Source organism: Phyllobates terribilis, unplaced genomic scaffold, assembly GCF_046119375.1.
Source record: "Phyllobates terribilis strain yellow unplaced genomic scaffold, ASM4611937v1 Scaffold_168__1_contigs__length_4147262, whole genome shotgun sequence".
In the NCBI taxonomy this organism is placed as follows: Eukaryota; Metazoa; Chordata; class Amphibia; order Anura; family Dendrobatidae; genus Phyllobates; species Phyllobates terribilis.
Genome location: NW_027362928.1, coordinates 3,821,593 through 3,846,368, shown reverse-complemented (window position 1 = coordinate 3,846,368; position 24,776 = coordinate 3,821,593). Strand labels below are relative to the sequence as shown.

The 24,776-nt window shown below is 43.3% G+C and overlaps 1 protein-coding gene across 1 annotated transcript in view; it reads right to left on the bottom strand.

The window, feature by feature from the left end:
- The window catches only part of LOC141207948 (microtubule-associated serine/threonine-protein kinase 3-like), a 52,988-nt gene extending 30,514 nt beyond the window's left edge, over window positions 1–22,474 (bottom strand). The window contains exons 1-7 of the mRNA XM_073664514.1: window positions 22,466–22,474; window positions 18,877–19,042; window positions 18,672–18,770; window positions 18,307–18,429; window positions 18,053–18,162; window positions 17,860–17,951; window positions 17,327–17,463 (exon numbers count right to left, since the gene is read on the bottom strand). Coding sequence (XP_073520615.1) covers window positions 17,327–17,463; window positions 17,860–17,951; window positions 18,053–18,162; window positions 18,307–18,429; window positions 18,672–18,770; window positions 18,877–19,042; window positions 22,466–22,474 — 736 coding nt within the window. The remainder of the gene's footprint in view (window positions 1–17,326; window positions 17,464–17,859; window positions 17,952–18,052; window positions 18,163–18,306; window positions 18,430–18,671; window positions 18,771–18,876; window positions 19,043–22,465) is intronic.
- Window positions 22,475–24,776: the final 2,302 nt, after the last annotated feature.

The following is a 24,776-nucleotide window of genomic DNA, read 5'->3' as shown; positions in this document are numbered from 1 at the left end:
CAGTATCTGTATTATTCTGTATATATACAATGCACAGTACCACTTCTCTTGTCCTGTATTCTGGGTGTAATTCTCAGTATCTGTATTATTCTGTATATTATACTGGGTGTCATTCTCAGTATCTGTATTATTCTGAATATATACACTGCACAGTACCACTTCTCTTGTCCTGTATACTGGGTGTAATTCTCAGTATCTGTATTATTCTGTATACATACACTGCACAGTACCACTTCTCTTGTCCTGTATACTGGGTGTAATTCTGAGTATCTGTATTATTCTGTATATTATACTGGGTGTAATTCTCAGTATCTGTATTATTCTGTATATACACACTGCACAGTACCACTTCTCTTGTCCTGTATACTGGGTGTAATTCTCAGTATCTTTATTATTCTGTATATATACTCTGCACAGTACCACTTCTCTTGTCCTGTATACTGGGTGTAATTCTCAGTATCTGTATTATTCTGTATATTATACTGGGTGTCATTCTCAGTATCTGTATTATTCTGTATATTATACTGGGTGTCATTCTCAGTATCTGTATTATTCTGTATATATACACTGCACAGTACCACTTCTCCTGTCCTGTATACTGGGTGTAATTCTCAGTATCTGTATTATTCTGTATATATACACTGCACAGTGCCACTTCTCTTGTCCTGTTTACTGGGTGTAATTCTCAGTATCTGTATTATTCTGTATATATACACTGCACAGTACCACTTCTCTTGTCCTGTATACTGGGTGTAATTCTCAGTATCTGTATTATTCTGTATATTATACTGGGTGTAATTCTCAGTATCTGTATTATTCTGTATATACACACTGCACAGTACCACTTCTCTTGTCCTGTATACTGGGTGTAATTCTCAGTATCTTTATTATTCTGTATATATACTCTGCACAGTACCACTTCTCTTGTCCTGTATACTGGGTGTAATTCTCAGTATCTGTATTATTCTGTATATTATACTGGGTGTCATTCTCAGTATCTGTATTATTCTGTATATATACACTGCACAGTACCACTTCTCTTGTCCTGTATACTGGGTGTAATTCTCAGTATCTGTATTATTCTGTATATTATACTGGGTGTAATTCTCAGTATCTGTATTATTCTATATAATATACTGTGTGTCATTCTCAGTATCTGTATTATTCTGTATATATACTCTGCACAGTACCACTTCTCCTGCTCTGTATACTGATGTAAATCTCAGTATCTGTATTATTCTGTGTATATAAATTGACTGCAATATTCTCAGTATCTGTATTATTCTGTATATATACACTGCACAGTACCACTTCTCTTGTCCTGTATACTGGGTGTAATTCTCAGTATCTGTATTATTCTGTATATTATACTGGGTGTCATTCTCAGTATCTGTATTATTCTGTATATATACACTGCACAGTACCACTTCTCTTGTCCTGTATACTGGGTGTAATTCTTAGTATCTGTATTATTCTGTATATTATACTGGGTGTCATTCTCAGTATCTGTATTATTCTGTATATATACACTGCACAGTACCACTTCTCTTGTCCTGTATACTGGGTGTAATTCTCAGTATCTGTATTATTCTGTATATTATACTGGGTGTCATTCTCAGTATCTCTATTGTTCTGTATATATACACTGCACAGTACCACTTCTCTTGTCCTGTATACTGGGTGTAATTCTCAGTATCTGTATTATTCTGTATATTATACTGGGTGTAATTCTCAGTATCTGTATTATTCTATATATTATACTGGGTGTCATTCTCAGTATCTCTATTGTTCTGTATATATACACTGCACAGTACCACTTCTCCTGTCCTGTATACTGGGTGTCATTCTCAGTATCTGTATTATTCTGTATATATACTCTGCACAGTACCACTTCTCCTGCTCTGTATACTGATGTAAATCTCAGTATCTGTATTATTCTGTGTATATAAATTGACTGCAATATTCTCAGTATCTGTATTATTCTGTATATATACACTGCACAGTACCACTTCTCTTGTCCTGTATACTGGGTGTAATTCTCAGTATCTGTATTATTCTGTATATTATACTGGGTGTCATTCTCAGTATCTGTATTATTCTGTATATATACACTGCACAGTACCACTTCTCTTGTCCTGTATACTGGGTGTAATTCTCAGTATCTGTATTATTCTGTATATTATACTGGGTGTCATTCTCAGTATCTGTATTATTCTGTATATATACACTGCACAGTACCACTTCTCTTGTCCTGTATTCTGGGTGTAATTCTCAGTATCTGTATTATTCTGTATATACTCACTGCACAGTACCACTTCTCTTGTCCTGTATACTGGGTTTAATTCTCAGTATCTGTATTATTCTGCATATTATACTGGGTGTAATTCTCAGTATCAGTATTATTCTGTATATTATACTGGGTGTAATTCTCAGTATCTTTATTATTCTGTATATATACACTGCCCAGTACCATTTCTCTTGTCCTGTATACTGGGTGTAATTCTCAGTATCTGTATTATTCTGTATATATACTCTGCACAGTACCACTTCTCTTGTCCTGTATACTGGGTGTAATTCTCAGTATCTGTATTATTCTGTATATTATACTGGGTGTCATTCTCAGTATCTTTATTATTCTGTATATATACTCTGCACAGTACCACTTCTCTTGTCCTGTATACTGGGTGTCATTCTCAGTATCTGTATTATTCTGTATATATACACTGCACAGTACCACTTCTCCTGTCCTGTATACTGGGTGTAATTCTCAGTATATGTATTATTCTGTATATATACACTGCACAGTACCACTTCTCTTGTCATGTATACTGGGTGTAATTCTCAGTATCTGTATTATTCTGTATATTATACTGGGTGTAATTCTCAGTATCTGTATTATTTTGTATATTATACTGGGTGTCATTCTCAGTATCTGTATTATTCTGTATATATACACTGCACAGTACCACTTCTCCTGTCCTGTATACTGGGTGTAATTCTCAGTATCTGTATTATTCTGTATATTATACTGGGTGTAATTCTCAGTATCTGTATTATTCTGTATATTATACTGGGTGTCATTCTCAGTATCTGTATTATTCTGTATATTATACTGGGTGTCATTCTCAGTATCTGTATTTTTCTGTATATATACACTGCACAGTGCCACTTCTCCTGCCCTGTATACTGGGTGTAATTCTCAGTATCTGTATTATTCTGTATATATACACTGCACAGTACCACTTCTCTTGTCCTGTATACTGAGTGTAATTCTCAGTATCTGTATTATTCTGTATATCATACTGGGTGTCATTCTCAATATCTGTATTATTCTGTGTATATACACTGCACAGTACCACTTCTCCTGTCCTGTATACTGGGTGTAATTCTTAGTATCTGTATTATTCTGTATATATACACTGCACAGTACCACTTCTCTTGTCCTGTATACTGGGTCTCATTCTCAGTATCTGTATTATTCTGTATATATCCACTGCACAGTACCACTTCTCTTGTCCTGTATACTGGGTGTAATTCTCAGTATCTGTATTATTCTGTATATATACACTGCACAGTGCCACTTCTCTTGTCCTGTATACTGGGTGTAATTCTCAGTATCTGTATTATTCTGCATATATACACTGCACAGTACCACTTCTCTTGTCCTGTATACTGGGTGTAATTCTCAATATCTGTATTATTCTGTATATATACACTGCACAGTGCCACTTCTCTTGTCCTGTATACTGGGTATAATTCTCAGTATCTGTATTATTCTGTATATTATACTGGGTGTAATTCTCAGTATCTGTATTATTCTGTATATATATACACTGCACAGTACCACTTCTCTTGTCCTGTATACTGGGTGTAATTCTCAGTATCTGTAGTATTCTGTATATATACACTGCACAGTACCACTTCTCTTGTCCTGTATACTGGGTGTCATTCTCAGTATCTGTATTATTCTGTATGTATACAGTGCACAGTACCACTTCTCTTGTCCTGTATACTGGGTGTAATTCTCAGTATCTGTATTATTCTGTATGTATACAGTGCACAGTACCACTTCTCTTGTCCTGTATAGTGGATGTAATTCTCAGTATTTGTATTATTCTGTATATATACACTGCACAGTACCACTTCTCTTGTCCTGTATACTGGGTGTAATTCTCAGTATCTGTATTATTCTGTATATATACACTGCACAGTACCACTTCTCTTGTCCTGTATACTGGGTGTAATTCTCAGTATTTGTATTATTCTGTATATATACACTGCACAGTACCACTTCTCTTGTCCTGTATAGTGGATGTAATTCTCAGTATCTGTATTATTCTGTATATATACACTGCACAGTACCACTTCTCTTGTCCTGTATACTGGGTGTCATTCTCAGTATCTGTATTATTCTGTATGTATACAGTGCACAGTACCACTTCTCTTGTCCTGTATACTGGGTGTAATTCTCAGTATCTGTATTATTCTGTATGTATACAGTGCACAGTACCACTTCTCTTGTCCTGTATAGTGGATGTAATTCTCAGTATTTGTATTATTCTGTATATATACACTGCACAGTACCACTTCTCTTGTCCTGTATAGTGGATGTAATTCTCAGTATCTGTATTATTCTGTATATATACACTGCACAGTACCACTTCTCTTGTCCTGTATACTGGGTGTAATTCTCAGTATTTGTATTATTCTGTATATATACACTGCACAGTACCACTTCTCTTGTCCTGTATAGTGGATGTAATTCTCAGTATCTGTATTATTCTGTATATATACACTGCACAGTACCACTTCTCTTGTCCTGTATACTGGGTGTAATTCTCAGTATCTGTATTATTCTGTATATATACACTGCACAGTACCACTTCTCTTGTCCTGTATACTGGGTGTAATTCTCAGTATCTGTATTATTCTATATATTATACTGTATGTCATTCTCAGTATCTGTATTATTCTGTATATACACACTGCACAGTACCACTTCTCTTGTCCTGTATACTGAGTGTAATTTTCAGTATCTGTATTATTCTGTAAATTATACTGGGTGTAATTCTCAGTATCTGTATTATACTGGGTGTCATTCTCAGTATCTGTATTATTCTGTATATATACACTGCACAGTACCACTTCTCCTGTCCTGTATACTGGGTGTAATTCTTAGTATCTGTATTATTCTGTATATATACACTGCACAGTACCACTTCTCTTGTCCTGTATCCTGGGTGTAATTCTCAGTATCTGTGTTATTCTGTATATATACACTGCACAGTGCCACTTCTCTTGTCCTCTATACTGGGTGTAATTATCAGTATCTGTATTATTCTGTATATATACACTGCACAGTACCACTTCTCTTGTCCTGTATACTGGGTGTAATTATCAGTATCTGTATTATTCTGTATATTATACTGGGTGTAATTCTCAGTATCTGTATTATTCTGTATATTTACACTGCACAGTATCACTTCTCTTGTCCTGTATACTGGGTGTAATTCTCAGTATCTGTATTATTCTGTATATATACACTGCACAGTACCACTTCTCTCGTCCTGTATAGTGGATGCAATTCTCAGTATCTGTATTATTCTGTATATATACACTGCACAGTACCACTTCTCTTGTCCTGTATACTGGGTGTAATTCTCAGTATCTGTATTATTCTGTATATATACACTGCACAGTACCACTTCTCTTGTCCTGTATAGTGGATGTAATTCTCAGTATCTGTAGCATTCTGTATATATACACTGCACAGTACCACTTCTCTTGTCCTGTATACTGGGTGTAATTCTCAGTATCTGTATTATTCTGTATATATACACTGCACAGTACCACTTCTCTTGTCCTGTATAGTGGATGTAATTCTCAGTATCTGTATTATTCTGTATATATACACTGCACAGTACCACTTCTCTTGTCCTGTATACTGGGTGTAATTCTCAGTATCTGTATTATTCTGTATATTATACTGGGTGTCATTCTCAGTATCTGTATTATTCTGTATATACAGTGCCTACAAGTAGTATTCAACCCCCTGCAGATTTAGCTGGTTTGATAAGATGCAAATAAGTTAGAGCCTTCAAACTGCAAACGAGATTAGGTTTTATGAACAGAAGCATAAATCTTACAAACCAAAAGTTATGTTGCTCAGTTGAATTTTAATAAATTTTAAACATAAAAGTGTGGTTCAATTATTATTCAACCCCTATGTTTAATATTTTGTGGAATAACCCTTGTTTGCAATTACAGCTAATAATCGTCTTTTATAAGACCTGATCAGGCCGGCACAGGTCTGTGGAGTTATCTTGGCCCACTCCTCCATGCAGATCTTCTCCAAGTTATCTAGGTTCTTTGGGTGTCTCATGTGGACTTTATTCTTGAGCTCCTTCCACAAGTTTTCAATTGGGTTAAGGTCAGGAGACTGACTAGGCCACTCCAACACCTTGACTTTTTCCCTCTTGAACCAGGCCTTGGTTTTCTTGGCTGTGTGCTTTGGGTCGTTGTCTTTTGGAAGATGAAATTACGACCCATCTTAAGATCCTTGATGGAGGAGCGGAGGTTCTTGGCCAAAATCTCCAGGTAGGCCGTGCTATCCATCTTCCCATGAATGCGGACCAGATGGCCAGGCCCCTTGGCTGAGAAACAGCCCCACAGCATGATGCTGCCACCACCATGCTTGACTGTAGGGATGGTATTCTTGGGGTCGTATGCAGTGCCATCCAGTCTCCAAACGTCACGTGTGTGGTTGGCACCAAAGATCTCGATCTTGGTCTCATCAGACCATAGAACCTTGAACCAGTCTGTCTCAGAGTCCTCCAAGTGATCATGAGCAAACTGTAGACGAGCCTTGACATGACACTTTGAAAGTAAAGGTACCTTACGGGCTCGTCTGGAACGGAGACCATTGCGGTGGAGTACGTTACTTATGGTATTGACTGAAACCAATGTCCACACTGCCATGAGATCTTCCCGGAGCTCCTTCCTTGTTGTCCTTGGGTTAGCCTTGACTCTTTGGACAAGCCTGGCCTCGGCACGGGAGGACACTTTCAAAGGCTGTCCAGGCCGTGGAAGGCTAACAGTAGTTCCATAAGCCTTCCACTTACGGATGATGCTCCCAACAGTGGAGACAGGTAGGCCCAACTCCTTGGAAAGGGTTTTGTACCCCTTGCCAACCTTGTGACCCTCCACGATCTTGTCTCTGATGGCCTTGGAATGCTCCTTTGTCTTTCCCATGTTGACCATGTCTGAGTGCTGTTCACAAGTTTGGGGAGGGTCTCAAATAGTCAGAAAAGGCTGGCAAAAGAGATCTTTAATCCACACATGTGAAGCTCATTATTCTTGGTGCCTGAACTACTTCTTAATACTTTAGGGGAACCAAACAGAATTCTTGTGGTTTGAGGGGTTGAATAATAAATGACACTCTGAATTAACTTTTAACGTTTAAAAACAAACAAAAAAAAAAAACAATATTTGCTGCAGTGCATTTCCCACTTCCAGGCTGATCTACAGTACAAATGTCACAATGCCAAGTTAATTCCGCATGTGTCAACCAGCTAAATCTGCAGGGGGTTGAATACTACTTGTAGGCACTGTATACACTGCACAGTACCACTTCTCTTGTCCTGTATACTGGGTGTAATTCTCAGTATCTGTATTATTCTGTATATTATACTGGGTGTCATTCTCAGTATCTGTATTATTCTGTATATATACACTGCACAGTACCACTTCTCTTGTCATGTATACTGGGTGTCATTCTCAGTATCTGTATTATTTTGTATATATACACTGCACAGTGCTACTTCTCTTGTCCTGTATACTGGGTGTAATTCTCAGTATCTGTATTATTCTGTATATTATACTGGGTGTAATTCTCAGTATCTGTATTATTCTGTATATTATACTGGGTGTCATTCTCAGTATCTGTATTATTCTGTATATATACACTGCACAGTACCACTTCTCTTGTCCTGTATACTGGGTGTAATTCTCAGTATCTGTATTATTCTGTATATATACACTGCACAGTACCACTTCTCTTGTCCTGTATACTGGGTGTAATTCTCAGTATCTGTATTATTCAGTATATATACACTGCACAGTGCCACTTCTCTTGTCCTGTATACTGGGTGTAATTCTCAGTATCTGTATTATTCTGTATATTATACTGGGTGTAATTCTCAGTATCTGTATTATACTGGGTATCATTCTCAGTATCTGTATTATTCTGTATATATACACTGCACAGTACCACTTCTCCTGCCCTGTATACTGGGTGTAATTCTCAGTATCTGTATTAATCTGTATATATACACTGCACAGTACCACTTCTCTTGTCCTGTATACTGGGTGTAATTCTCAGTATCTGTATTATTCTGTATACATATGTGTCACCCTGGCCTTGATGCCACAAGTGTAAATAAAGCTGTGTCTGAGAGCAAGGGGGAGGTTCCCTAGTCAGGGGAACATTAGCATGCAATGCCTCCTGTCTCAGGCCAGTAGGGGGAGCAGGCTGCCCCTATAAAAGCTGGTACTGAGGACAGGGTTGGGGAGAACTTGATGGCCTGTCTCAGGACTGAGACTTGTCCCAGAGCAGAGCAGGGACAGACAGTTGTATTGCACCTAAGAGGAAGTGTGGCAGGAGGAGAGCCACAAGCCAGAGACAAGAGGCGAAGAGAGCCTGTCTTGGCAGATAAAGGACTTAATTTACCAGACTTTGGTGTCTGAGGCTGGAAGGATTCCACATCCCCCAGCAGATAACCAGTCCGCAAGGGACTGTATATTCCTTGGCCTAAGAAGCCTGGAGGCCCTGCCACAACCGAAGGGACCAGTAAAGCCGTACAAGGCTGGGAGCAGAAAGGAACCCACGTCGCAGGCCATACAGGCGAGAATACACGGAAAGCTCGGAAACGTGGGCTGTTACCCTATAACGAGGAGATAGCCAGAAGGAGCACAGAATGCACGGTAGGCCTACACCCTCACCCTGACCAGGGCCAATTTCCCTGTTGCTCTCAGACATCCAGGTCCCCTCCTAGCTGGGACTGTTTGTGGGTCAATTTACCTGTTCTAGTAAAGACCCTGGACTGCAACCTGTTGTCTGCGTGCTCCTTGCTCCTCCAGCACTATCAGCACCGGGACTCTCACTACCATCACTCCCAACATCCACTGCACTGCCCTGGGGCCGCACTCTTCCCGTGGGGAGTCACACCATCCCAGCTGCATACATCATCAGCCCCAGCGGTCTGCCTTGCAGCGGCGGTTCCTAATGACCGCATATCCACGGGTGGCGTAGTCGGACATAATCATCAGCACATAACGGACTACCACTGGCCTGACCACCCTGAGCCACGGAACCGGGTTGCCACTACTACTCCCACCGTTTCCCTATTGCCCGGATCTGAGTGCCCCACGGCCCAGGGGGCGAGTCACATACACTGCACAGTACCACTTCTCTTGTCCTGTATACTGGGTGTAATTCTCAGTATCTGTATTATTCTGTATATATACACTGCCCAGTACCACTTCTCTTGTCCTGTATACTGGGTGTAATTCTCAGTATCTGTATTATTCTGTATATATACACTGCACAGTACCACTTCTCTTGTCCTGTATACTGGGTGTAATTCTCAGTATCTGTATTATTCTGTATATTATACCGGGTGTAATTCTCAGTAACTGTATTATTCTGTATATATACACTGCACAGTACCACTTCTCTTGTCCTGTATACTGGGTGTAATTCTCAGTATCTGTATTATTCTGTATATTATACTGGGTGTCATTCTCAGTATCTGTATTATTCTGTATATATACACTGCACAGTACCACTTCTCTTGTCCTGTATACTGGGTGTAATTCTCAGTATCTGTATTATTCTGCATATATACACTGCACAGTGCTACTTCTCTTGTCCTGTATACTGGGTGTAATTCTCATTATCTGTATTATTCTGTATATTATACTGGGTGTCATTCTCAGTATCTGTATTATTCTGTATATTATACTGGGTGTCATTCTCAGTATCTGTATTATTCTGTATATATACACTGCACAGTACCACTTCTCTTGCCCTGTATACTGGGTGTAATTCTCAGTATCTGTATTATTCTGTATATATACACTGCACAGTACCACTTCTCTTGTCCTATATACTGGGTGTAATTCTCAGTATCTGTATTATTCTGTATATATACACTGCACAGTGCCACTTCTCTTGTCCTGTATACTGGGTGTAATTCTCAGTATCTGTATTATACTGGGTGTCATTCTCAGTATCTGTATTATTCTGTATAAATACACTGCACAGTACCACTTCTCTTGTCCTGTATACTGGGTGTAATTCTCAGTATCTGTATTATTCTGTTTATATACACTGCACAGTACCACTTCTCTTGTCCTGTATACTGGGTGTAATTCTCAGTATCTGTATTATTCTGTATACATATGTGTCACCCTGGCCTTGATGCCACAAGTGTAAATAAAGCTGTGTCTGAGAGCAAGGGGGAGGTTCTCTAGTCAGGGGAACATTAGCATGCAATGCCTCCTGCCTCAGGCCAATAGGGGGAGCTGTCTGCCCCTATAAAAGCTGGTACTGAGGGCAGGGTTAGGGAGAACTTGATGGCCTGTCTCAGGACTGAGACTTGTCCCAGAGCAGAGCAGGGACAGACAGTTGTATTGCACCTAAGAGGAAGTGTGGCAGGAGGAGAGCCACAAGCCAGAGACAAGAGGCGAAGAGAGCCTGTCTTGACAGATAAAAGACTTAATTTACCAGACTTTGGTGTCTGAGGCTGGAAGGATTCCACATCCCCCAGCAGATAACCAGTCCGCAAGGGACTGTATATTCCTTGGCCTAAGAAGCCTGGAGGCCCTGCCACAACCGAAGGGACCAGTAAAGCCGTACCAGGCCGGGAGCAGAAAGGAACCCACGTCGCAGGCCATACAGGCGAGAATACACGGAAAGCTCGGAAACGTGGGCTGTTACCCTATAACAAGGAGTTAGCCAGAAGGAGCGCAGAAAGCACGGTAGGCCTACACCCTCACCCTGACCAGGGCCAATTTCCCCGTTGCTCTCAGACATCCAGGTCCCTTCCTAGCTGGGACTGTTTGTGGGTCAATTTACCTGTTCTAGTAAAGACCCTGGACTGCAACCTGTTGTCTGCGTGCTCCTTGCTCCTCCAGCACTATCAGCACCGGGACTCTCACTACCATCACTCCCAACATCCACTACACTGCCCTGGGGCCGCACTCTTCCCGTGGGGAGTCACACCATCCCAGCTGCATACATCATCAGCCCCAGCGGTCTGCCTTGCAGCGGCGGTTCCTAATGACCGCAAATCCACGGGTGGCGTAGTCGGACATAATCATCAGCACATAACGGACTACCACTGGCCTGACCACCCTGAGCCATGGAACCGGGTTGCCACTACTACTCCCACCGTTTCCCTATTGCCCGGATCTGAGTGCCCCACGGCCCAGGGGGCGAGTCACATACACTGCACAGTACCACTTCTCTTGTCCTGTATACTGGGTGTAATTCTCAGTATCTGTATTATTCTGTATATATACACTGCCCAGTACCACTTCTCTTGTCCTGTATACTGGGTGTAATTCTCAGTATCTGTATTATTCTGTATATATACACTGCCCAGTACCACTTCTCTTGTCCTGTATACTGGGTGTAATTCTCAGTATCTGTATTATTCTGTATATATATGTGGCACCCCAGGGGTCTGGTTTCCACAGTAACAGCAATGTTATGTCTGAGAGCAGGTGGGAGGTCTCTTGGTCAGGAATCCTATGCATGCCACACCTCCTGCCCAGTCCTGGGAGGGGAAGAACTTCCCCTATATAAACCTGGGCTGAGGCAGGGTTAGAGAGTTCAGAGGGAGAGTTCAGCCAGGAGGGCTGACAGGGAGCTGTGGCTCCGGCTGGGCCCAGCTCCTGGGCCATGCCAGAAGTAGAGACAGAGAGGAGAAGCAGCTATAGGAAAGAGAGATCAGGAGCTCTGGGGAAGTCGTGCTAAAAGGAATCAGGGGCTGGCAGCTGTAGAGCTCGCCCTGATTGAAGAGTTACCACCGGACCCGGAGTCCGAGGCTGTGGGGACTAATCCTTACCCAGCAGCAGGAACCGACCGGCAGGGGATTTCAGGTCCTCTGGCCAAGAAACCCGAAGGCACGGTCACACGCGTGGGACCAGCACCGCCGTCGTGGAGCGGAAGCCACTAGAAGGCCCCGAGTCACCGGCCATACGGGTGAGCACCACACGGTACACTCAGGGACGTGGGCTACTTATACCCGCTTCTAGCAAGGTAGCCAGAAGAGTATCGTTAGTTTGGGAGGCCTACAACTCCGCCTGGCCAGGGGAGATCCCATCTGCTCAAGGACTGACCAGGCCCCAATCGCTAGCCAGTACTCCGGAAGGGTCTATCGTTGTCACCAGTAAAGACCCTGAACTACACCGTACCGTCTCTGAGTGGTTCCTGCTACCCCCATCATCCACGTCGGCTGCCCTGAGGCCATACCCCTCCCGTTGGGGGTTATACTATCACGCTGCACAATCCTACCACCGGCCTCAGCGGTCTGCCCTGCAGCAGCAGCTCCTTAGCTGTACTCAACGGGTGGCGTAGTCGTCCAACATCTACCGCTAATACAGCGCCACTTAGTCTGACTCCCTGGGCACGGACCGGATCACCGCCACGAGACTACAACCCTCAAGAGATCCGGCTCCGGGTAAGCTCCCGCGTGCGCAACGCAGCGCGACACAGGCCCAGGGGCGCGTCAACTTTTGGCGTAGTCGGCAGGATTTCGTGCCCGCAACCACCGGGTACTGCGTGCCTGAAAAAGACTGTTCAAACTTACCTGTGGTGAAGATTCCCGCCATCCGGCGCCATCTTCCGCTTCCTTCCCGCCATCGGTGGAGTTTTCCCGCCATCCGGCGCTATCTTCAGCCTTCTTCCCGCCATACGTGGAGTTTTCCCGCCATTGGACGCCATCTTGAGGACGCCGCGCGGGAAGAAGAGGGGCGTGGACTCCGAAAGCGCGCGAGAACTGAAGCCCCGCCTCACGTCCGGACGTTGCGTAAGGTCCTGGAAGGAGCCCAGCAGACGCCGACGTCACAGGAGCGCGACGGAAGGTCCTCAACCCTGACGATCCACTGCGGAGCCGCGGCCTACGGAAGAGGATCATCGCAAGGTAGGCCACGGTCCACTAGGGGGGAGAAGGATGCCGGATACGGAGGAGAGCTTCACCGCTTCAACCCCCGCCAGCGCCACCGCTGTTGCGGTCATGCCTTTCACCATGCCCTATATCCCGGGGGCAGCCTGGCTACCCCAGTACTCAGGGGAGTCATATACCCTGCATGACTTTAGAGAAAAGCTGGATAGCCTCTTCCAGGTGTACCCCCTCACAGAGGAGCAAAAAGTGAGCATCCTGGTGGCCCAATTAACCGGGGCAGCCCAAAGGGAGGTAAAGTCCTGGCCACCTGGGAGGAGGACTGTCGCAGAGATACTAACCCAGCTAACCGAGGAGGAGCTGCAGTACTACCAATACGAGGAAAGCCAAGAGGACCCGGACGGGTCTGAGGACTACCCTCAGGAGGGAGCACAAAGAGGACATAGCTACTGAAGGGAAGTAGCGTGAATAAAGAGCTGTAAATAGTTACCCGTAAGGGTACAAGGACTGCTGCTAATTAAAATATGGTCCCCGTTGGGATTAGTGAATTGTTCCCCATGTGCCCCTATCTTAAACCAGGCTGAGGACTGTGAGCAGCCATTCCTTATCCCCACTGGCCGAGGACTGAGAGCGGCCATATCCTGTAAATAATTATGTGTTTCTAGTAATTTATGGGAGTCTTTGGTGGATTTACCGGGAATCCTTTGTACATGGTTGGAGCGTAACCCAGGAATGGACTAAAGACTGTTAAGGACTCGGGGCAGGACAGACCCCTACCTGGTTACGTCTCCCTGTTTTGGTGAAATGGACACCTTACTTTTCTTCAAAGACTGCACCCAGTTGCGGACACGCCGTAACCATCTTTATGTGTTTTTCTTATTGTATTATTATTGTTTATACCTTGTTATGTTTTTCTAAAAATATGTTTAGTCCCGGAGTACTAAATTTCACTAGGGGGGAATGTGGCACCCCAGGGGTCTGGTTTCCACAGTAACAGCAATGTTATGTCTGAGAGCAGGTGGGAGGTCTCTTGGTCAGGAATCCTATGCATGCCACACCTCCTGCCCAGTCCTGGGAGGGGAAGAACTTCCCCTATATAAACCTAGGGCTGAGGCAGGGTTAGAGAGTTCAGAGGGAGAGTTCAGCCAGGAGGGCTGACAGGGAGCTGTGGCTCCGGCTGGGCCCAGCTCCTGGGCCATGCCAGAAGTAGAGACAGAGAGGAGAAGCAGCTATAGGAAAGAGAGATCAGGAGCTCTGGGGAAGTCGTGCTAAAAGGAATCAGGGGCTGGCAGCTGTAGAGCTCGCCCTGATTGAAGAGTTACCACCGGACCCGGAGTCCGAGGCTGTGGGGACTAATCCTTACCCAGCAGCAGGAACCGACCGGCAGGGGATTTCAGGTCCTCTGGCCAAGAAACCCAAAGGCACGGTCACACGCATGGGACCAGCACCGCCGTCGTGGAGCGGAAGCCACTAGAAGGCCCCGAGTCACCGGCCATACGGGTGAGCACCACACGGTACACTCAGGGACGTGGGCTACTTATACCCGCTTCTAGCAAGGTAGCCAGAAGAGTATCGTTAGTTTGGGAGGCCTACAACTCCGCCTGGCCAGGGGAGATCCCATCTGCTCAAGGACTGACCAGGCCCCAATCGCTAGCCAGTACTCCGGGAGGGTCTATCGTTGTCACCAGTAAAGACCCTGAACTACACCGTACCGTCTCTGAGTGGTTCCTGCTACCCCCATCATCCACGTCGGCTGCCTTGAGGCCATACCCCTCCCGTTGGGGGTTATACTATCACGCTGCACAATCCTACCACCGGCCTCAGCGGTCTGCCCTGCAGCAGCAGCTCCTTAGCTGTACTCAACGGGTGGCGTAGTCGTCCAACATCTACCGCTAATACAGCGCCACTTAGTCTGACTACCTGGGCACGGACCGGATCACCGCCACGAGACTACAACCCTCAAGAGATCCGGCTCCGGGTAAGCTCCCGCGTGCGCAACGCAGCACGACACAGGCCCAGGGGCGCGTCATATACACTGCACAGTACCACTTCTCTTGTCCTGTATACTGGGTGTAATTCTTAGTATCTGTATTATTCTGTATATATACACTGCACAGTACCACTTCTCTTGTCCTGTATACTGGGTGTCATTCTCAGTATCTGTATTATTCTGTATATATACACTGCACAGTACCACTTCTCTTGTCCTGTATACTGGGTGTAATTCTCAGTATCTGTATTATTCTGTATATATACACTGCACAGTACCACTTCTCCTGTTCTGCTGAAGAAGAGGTGGCATTGGCTTTGGGGAGGGTCAGTACTGATGGGTTTATTATTTTCTATGTCTACAATCCTATGGTTAAATAAAACTTAATCCTGAACAACTTGTTTAAAAGGGTTATCTGAAGGTTGGAAATTGTCCTCTATCATTGGGATATGGAATAATTTTCTGATTGCTGGGGGTCCAACAGCCGGGACCCCCACTGTTTCCGAGAACCAGGGATTTGAAGAGCTCTGGGTGAATGGAGCGGTAGTCGATCATTCGCACTGCAGCTCCATTCACACGTGGCTTAATAAACATCCCCTATAATGGAGTGGTGAGGGGCATGAACAAGTAAAGCAAAATGTGCTGAACTTTTCATTGTGCCTCAATGGGATGAGGGGGGTGGTGATGTGGTATGTGGGCTGGTGGGGTTTGTGTGACAGGCGTGCATTTTCATTTTTCATCCCAGTCCAGCCCTGATTTATATATATATATATATATATATATATATATATATAAATATATATATATATATATATATATAAAAATGCTTTTAAAAGCAGAAGTGTTAATATGTATTTTTTATCGCTTAGCAGAATGCAGAGTGAAGTTTGATAGATATAAGAAAATCTCAATAAATATAGAAGTTGTTTTTTTTTTTTTTATTAAGGATAGGGTAGAAGGATAAGGGATGAACAAAATCAGGGACAGAAGCAGTAGACAAAATCATAGTCAGGAAGAAATCCGGGTCAGATACCAGGTGATCAGTTTAAAAAGCCAAGTCAGGCGAGGAGTTTGGATACAGCGGAGCCTGGTGACAGAGGCATTACCGAAACAAGTCCGGGTAGAGGTGTTACAGTTAGAAGGCCACAGGTAGATGGTGAAGGTCCTTCTTTACAGGTCCAGCAGTGATGGTGGATCGGCTGTACTCCGCTAGATGCGGAGCTTTTCCGTCTTTTAGATGACACTTGGGCAACAGCGACAGCATGCAAATGCACGAGCTGCCCTGGATAGTCCACGCCGGCAGGATGATAAGATCCGGCGGAAGATGGAACCTAAGAGAAGAGAAATAAATACAATGTAAGTGATGGGACTCCATATTACATGATGCTACTGTGCGGTCAGTGTGGCCGGCCGGCCGGACAGCAGAGGAATCTTATTCACACAGATGTCCGGGGTCATTGTCAGCCATCATACATGTGACAATCCCATCACTGACAGATGACATCTGCTCCCCATGACTTATTCTCATCACTAACATCACACAACATGGAGATGATTCTCACACTTACCTCGTCTCTTTTTCCCCTTTTTCCCATTTTCTGAGTTTTGTTGGTCTATACTCAGATTCATTTCAGATTTTCTTTCCTCTTCAGTTGGAAATTCTGATCAGAAAGTAAAAAAAACTCAGTAAAGAAATATTCTTATAGGATCTGCTTTGTGTACTGTATATAGAAGAATTGTTCTAGTCCTGTCCCCTATAGTCCTGATAATCTGGCATTACATTATTTTAGGGCAGAATAAGTCCTATATACCGTTCATGACCTAATCTGAGGGGCATTAGATGTATCACTGATATGGAGCAGTAAGCGCCCTGTGTGCCGCCACGTGGTGCATCACTAATGAGCGATATTCTACTATAGGAGACAATGTCTTCTTATATTGAAGTGAGTTCCTGGATGCTAAAACGTATTTTACAGAATCCATGAAAACAATTCCTGGATAAAATGAAGGAAATAGAAATACAGTATGGGCCCATGGAAAACATAATTGGGATCCATGAAACCTGGACAACATAGGAGACCTAATACAGAAAAACCAAATATTTGAGCCTTGAAGTCAACATTCACCTTTTGATGCTGTACATACATACCTGATGATGGGGACGAGGAGGGCAAGCTGTTTATAGCATTGTCGCTATCAGATTCAGAAAACGATTCTTTCTGCCTGTCAGGAAGAATCAGGGGGTCGGACCAGAAGACCCAGGAGGTAACTTCCAACTCTTCCATTCTATGATTTAAGAAAAACATGTAAATCACAAGTCAATGCAGAATAAAAGGGGTGGTCTCACTAGAAGAACACCGACTAGAGGGCCTAATAGGACATATGACAGTCATAGTGAGGAAGGTTTTATGCTCCAATCTACCTTCTATGGATCAGAGCGAAAAACAACTAGCAATAATGGCTGGCATGTCATACTACATCTCTCCTACAGTATGGGCAGCTCTAATACGTGTGAATGGCTGCAATTATGAGCTATTATCACCAACGGTTTCTGAAGCCAAAAGCACAATGACCGCTAATCATTGAGGCTGAATTTGATATTATGGTATTTATGTCCTATATTATGTGTTGTGCATATATATCAGCCTGGAACTCCCATTAATGACCCCATAATCTACTCACATTTCTGAGATATTTGTATTGGTTGCTGGCGTACACTCTGGAGGAGACTTCTGGTCCTCATCATTCATCTTTCTGGTAGTGATGGTACAGAGCTAAACATGGACAAAAACAAGATATGAAATACTTTTTTTTACTTTTAGAGGTCTTTTTTGTTTCACATATTTTGGATTTATTGCGTACATACGGTACTTACTTTAGAAAGCCTTTCAGAAGAAGATGTAAAATTTTGGAAGTCAAGGTTCTCATTGTTCACACTTGTACCCTCCTCATCCTCTGAGACCGAATGGTCTATTTCAGAGTGATCTACAAAAGTAATGAAGTATTATTAGAGGTTGTTAGTATAAAACAGGCGTCATTTATCACAATATTAGTGGGTACTGATTATTACATTTTATGGAAGACAAGACAAACAGCCGCTTAGTCTAGATGATGTCTTCTTCTACTTACCGATAAATAAGCTGTTGTCCACATCTGAGGCAAGCTGAGGAATGTACTCTGGCTTCTGACTTAGAAGGTTGTTAAAATCTAAGTCACTCAGGAATGGATGACTCTTGATCTCAAGTGATCCTCCTGGAAAAAGAACAAAACAAAAGTGATGTGGACATTGTCAGAGATTGCTTCACATCTGAACAGTTTAACTTAATCTGAATTAATGACATAACTGAGTCAACATGAAGGAAGAAGACTGAAAGTCATAGTGTGGAGAACTAGAAATGGACAATCTGATAGAGAAGTGTTGATCCTCAAGGACATGAGTGATAAGTGTGATAGGTGAATATTAATACTAATATGAATAGTATTATATCTCTTACCTGTCCCAAGTCTATCTGCAGGATTTGTTCTGAGCAGCTCAGTAATCAGGTTCTGTGCATTGGGAGTAGGAGCGGAATTACAATCCCAAATTATGTCACCTGTTATACAGAAAATAAAATCTCTTTACTGGACTGTAAGCTAAAGCAAAGTAAACACCTAAACCAATGTAACTGATCAAAGCAATGGTCGGATCATTCCACTTACCAATGACAATCCTGTCATAAAGCTCAGCTACAGAATCTCCATCAAATGGTACAGATCCCGTGAGAAATTTATGTAGGATTATCCCCATTGACCACCAGTCAACAGGTCTTCCATAGCCTTCTTTCAGGATGACCTCTGGGGCGATGTAATATGGGGTGCCACATAACTGGAAAACAACAGAAGATAGAGATGAAAATGATAAAATGATTATTATAACACATTCTCGCCATAAAAACACAATGACAAAAGATAAAATATCAATGGAAACGTTCTCTAGAAATGAAGAATGTAGAGAAGACACAATAGTGTGATGAGATTTGTAAAGAAAAAAAAACATATGCCAAAGGCAAGGTGAACAGATGGGGTATATTAGTTAACCAAATACCAAAGCAAAACAAAGAAAACCCCTTAAAATATAATCTTTAATAGCTACATTTAAAAGCACCCATATCAATATATGAAGACAAAATGCATAAAATGTACAATATATGGGTAGTGGGATAAACGTAGGATAATTGACATGCAGGCTTGCCCTAGAGATCCCAAATGGGCTGAGATCCCGCCTGCCAGTGGAGGTTGACACCCTAGCTAATCGGTTTGGCGCCCCCCTCCACATCGGCACTCCCTCCGTGACGCTATCCACCCCTAGACAGACATACACATATACAGATAATGATGAAAGGCAGACAGTCATGTTGCTGCTAACATGCTGAATGAAAAAAAGGCAATATTCAATGTATCAATTATATGGAAACAGGGAAGCTGATATAATGTAGTTCCACTAGTACAGATAGGATATCAAATGCACCAATCTATACACAATTCAGTATGATATATAAACCATCATTCAGAAGCCTATTATAGATACATAAAGTACATTAGTGCTGGCAATTACGGGCAACAAGAACAATATTATAAAAGCACGTGTGCTCAATTAACGGTAAACATAGGAACATAAATATGTCCAAAGTAGTAACAAGTCACCTATATAATGACATTGAGCATGAAGATAATAGTCTAGGACAGACGGTATATATAGACAACCTCAAAATCCCCCTGGCTAATCTATAATCAGGACTGATCTACACAGGACACGTCCAAATGTTGGGACAGAGCATTATCCAGTGTGCGAATTACAAAAAAAGTTGCCAAAAAAGCATTTTAGTCAGCAGTAACCAGAGGACTTATCTGTAAATTGTCCCAACACGTTTCTCCCCCTCCTAATTTGGGGTTCATCAGGGGATCATATTAGGAGATAGCCACAATGAGTCAGTGGACAGACGCGGGAGATAAATACACCCCGATCGGAGAATACTGCTGCCGCCACATTTTATGGATTTTGTCTTTATATATTGATATGGGTGCTTTTAAATGTATCTATTAAAAGTTATATTTAAGGTCTTTCTTTGCTTTGGTCCTTGGAGATTTGTAAAGAACAAGCTAAATTCCTGTAAGTGTTACCCACCTCACGGTCCAGGAACTCCCTGGTGATGTCCTCCGCTAATTCCTTGTAGGTGTTGGTTTTTGGCATCATGACACCAACTTTTGAAATCCCAAAATCGGTAACTTTTATGTGTCCAGCAGATGTAATCAGGAGGCTGTGAAAGAGAAGATGGTTTTAGCCTCACAGACCGTATGATAAATGATAACTTCCCCCCTTTATTATACTACGAGGGGCACTTACTTATCCGGCTTCAGGTCTCTGTGCACCACACCGTAGCTATGGAGGTATTCCACAGCAAGAACCGCTTCTCCAAAGTATAAGCGGGCCAAGGGGACAGATAGAGGACCCCTGGTGCTTAGGAGGGTCTCACAGTCACCACCTATAGAATAAAAAGGAAATGTGACCGGTGAGTGGTTTATACAGCAGATCACCATGATGTATAATGGGAAGTGAGCAGAGACATTGGGATAGGAGAGAATATAAACAGATATAATGTATAGTGCACATAATATTAGTCTGAATCGATGGAGAAATGTCCTCCATGTAACTAATAACATAAAGTGATGTCACATCTCGTCTATAGCTGGAGATACTGACATGCTCAGTGCGGACTTACAGGGAGATCACACAGACTGTGGCGTACAGAGAAATCTCAGGGCCCCATAGCAAAAGTTCTAACTGCACGCCCCTTCAAAAAAAACCCTTACTGAAGTCAATCGATGTTCTCAACAGCAATACACCTTTTATAGCCATTTTAGCATATGATGCTCCCAAAAATGCCCCCACCCACAGACTGAGTTAGATATCCCCACAGTGAAATCTTAATCCAGTTTCACCTTACAGATATAATGTAGCACCTGTCTATAATGTCCCCACTCAGTATGAGGCCAGTCACAGCCCCCTACTCAGTATAATGGCGCCCACAGCCCCCCCTACTTAATATAATGGCCCCCATAGCCCCTCAGACAATATAATGGTCTCCACCACTGCCCACTCAGTATGATGGCCCCCAAAGCCAATCAAACAGAATTAGGATCCCCACACAGAATAAGGACCCCCACTGCACACCATTCAATATGAGGACGCCCAGGGGGTGTAGGGGCATGTACAGTCACCAACTCAATATAGCGGCATTCACAGTCCCCTATAGCCCCTCACACGGCACACCATTCAGTATTATGGTACCCACAACCCTCAATTCTCAGTATTATGGCTTCCACCAATCTCGCAACTCAGTATTATGCCCCCACCAGCCCAACAACTAAGTATAATTGCTCTCACCAGCCCCACCACTCAGTATTATGGCCCTCAGCAGCCCCACCACTCAGTGTTATTGCCCCCAACAGTCCCTCCACTTAGTAGTAAGGCACACAATAGCCCCACTACTCAGTATTATGGCCCCCACCAGCCTCAACACTCAGTATTATGGCCCTCACCAGCCCCACCACTCATTGTTACGGCCCCTACCAGCCCCACCACTTAGTAGTAAGGCACCCACCACTCAGTACTACCACCTCCACCAGCCCCACCTCTCAGTATTATGGCCCCCACCAGTATCAACACTCAGTATTATCGCTCTCACCAACCCCACTACTCAGAATTATGACCCTTATTAGCCCCACCACTCAGTGTTATGGCCCCCACCAGCCCCACCACTTAGTAGTAAGGCACCCACCAGCCCCACCATTCAGTACTATAGCCCCCACCAGCCCTACCTCTCAGTATTATGGCCCCCACCACTACTTAGTGTTATGGCCCCCATCAGCCTCACCATTTAGAATTATCGCCCTCACCAGCCTCACCACTCAGTATTATGGCCCCAACCAGCCCTACTACTCAGCATATGGTCTCCACCTGCCCCATCACTCAGTGTTATGGCCCCCACCAGCCCCACCTGTGCAGTGTAAGTACTGAGACTCCACACTACAGATGCAATATTGTGGCGACATCGAAGAACCTGCAGTACACGGAGTCTCGGACCCATCTGCGGAGGCTGAATGGTGGATTTAGGAACCTTTGGCTCCCTGATCCACCATTGTTTTCATCGGTATTCATATTCTGACAATGTGAATACCACTGAAATTGTGATGACAGGTGGTGGAATGGGGCCCAGTGCCGAGCGGTGCCAGGCCCGATCTGACTCACTGGCACCATAGCACTGCTGCACACAGATCAATGAATTTCCAGGCATCTTGGTAATAGAAAACCTACAGTAAACGCACTGTGAGGATGTAACTGTCCTAATTATCCTAATTATAAGAGCAGTGATAAGATGTAAGCAGACATGGGCTGAATATACTACAATATACATGTCCTACCTCCTACATACTCCATGACCATACACAGGTGAGATTTTGTTGGAAAGGAGCAGAGCATGGAGACCACGAAGGGACAATCAGCGAATGTTAGGATGTCCCTCTCCAGAAAGGCCAATGCCACTCTTTTTGGAGTGTTCAGGTTTCGCTTGAACATTTTCTTCAAAGCAAAGATCTGGTGTGAGTCTTTATGGTGCGCTAAGTAGACGGCACTGGAGAGAAAGAGAATCAATGGTTAGAATGAATCTTTACTACAAGAACATCTATAGAAGTCATTATATAATGTTTTGTACTAATGTTTAATGCTAGAAGTCTGTCCGTCACTGGAAGTCCATGTCTAGAATTTGATAAAAGATCACTACATAGATCACCTATGGGAGGTGTCCACAATGCCACGTCCGCCGGAGCCCTCACCCAGGTCACATTACAGATGAGAGAATCTACTGAAATTATTCTTGGGCAGATTCACTACATTAGACCAGTAGATACGATTCAGTGCAAATAAAAGTTGGTCCAAATTAAAAGTGGTCCAATTGCCATAACATGACGTTAATTATGCTCCCGCATACCCCAAGACATAACAACATAATAAATGGAGGGGAGCGAAGGAGTTACAAAAAATGAAACCCATTATAGCCACTTGTCCTCTGTGCCAGTCTTTATTGCTGAGACCAGGGAGTAGACTCACATGGTCATGGTGGAGGTTGGGGGGTGCAGATGTCATTGATGAAATTTCGTGTCACCCCCTCACTTGACCATGTGTTGCCAATTACTCTTATCAGTTCGCTAATGGATCCCGAAAAGAACAGACCGGTGCGGAGGATCGGGAAGCTCTGATGGGGGTGGCAGTGTAAGAACAGATGAGGGTCTAGGACAGGCAGGTGTAATATATTATTCTATTTTAATCCCTTTCCTTAATAGTTTGTTTTCCTACAGATCATATAATTTCCCTATGATAACACTGAAGGGAAGAGCACAGAGTCTGGAGCATTGTCATTGGGAACCTTGAGAAATGTGGATTATGCCAACAGAAAACTCACCCAAAACTTCCACTGCTGATCAGTTTGGATGTCCCATAGTCGCTCTTATGCGGCTGTCTTGACGGGGTCAATGATTTGATCACGCTCTATAAAAGAATAAGAAATTATATAAAGATATAGAAGCTGCTGGAAAAAAGCTCCAGATGCAAAAACGTCTCCCTTCTGTCATCTCCTCTTAGAATAGAGACATCCCATGGTTATATGGGAGACAATACTGGAGGTGTCATTCCCACCCCATAATCTGGTGATACACCGTCATCTCTCTCCATGATACTTACACCGTCAGATTGTTGGATCTCCGGGATCTCACAGATTCTACTGTCAGCATCCGCCAACACAGTTGTTTCTAAAAGAGTGAAAAAATTATGAAGAAATAAAATGTATTAGACGATATTAATCCTACATATATATTACAACAATATAACTCAGACATGACAAGATGTCTGTAAATGGGAATAATACTTATTATATAGGGATTCCAAATATGTGAACGTACGGCGCATCCATGAATAAATGTAATGGAAATGATGAAGGACCCCCCAATCATCACATGAATGAGGACCCCCCCACCCTCGCTGTACATGTGAGTGATGGTAAGAGAGCTGAAGCGTAGGAGCCATATGCAGATTATCCTGGAAGTGCACTGGGGGCGTGTCACAGTATTGTATACGGCTTCTACATTAGATTTCCCTTGACTGAGACATTGGATTTCTGCAAAAAATTATTACAGAGAAATGGCCAGTACAGTCATACCACAATATGCAAAAATGTGCTGACAGGTTCCCATTACACAGAATATACAGAGTAAATGTAAGATTATTCCCTGTTCTGTATAATATCTGGATATTTCTTGTAGGAGGTCGGGTGATCGGCTTACCTGTAGTCAGATCGCTGTTCAGTCCCGGGATTAGATTTTGCTCGTCTTTGGTGTCGCCTTCTGCTGTTTCCTGGTAGATATAATATATATAATTAACATGTGGAACCTTACACTAAATCATCACATAGATAAATCAGGAAGGACTAAACCTGCATTTACAGATGCAGCCAATTGTAACTGTACAAATCAGACGTGTGCTAGAGAAGATGACGGCTCCTTACCAG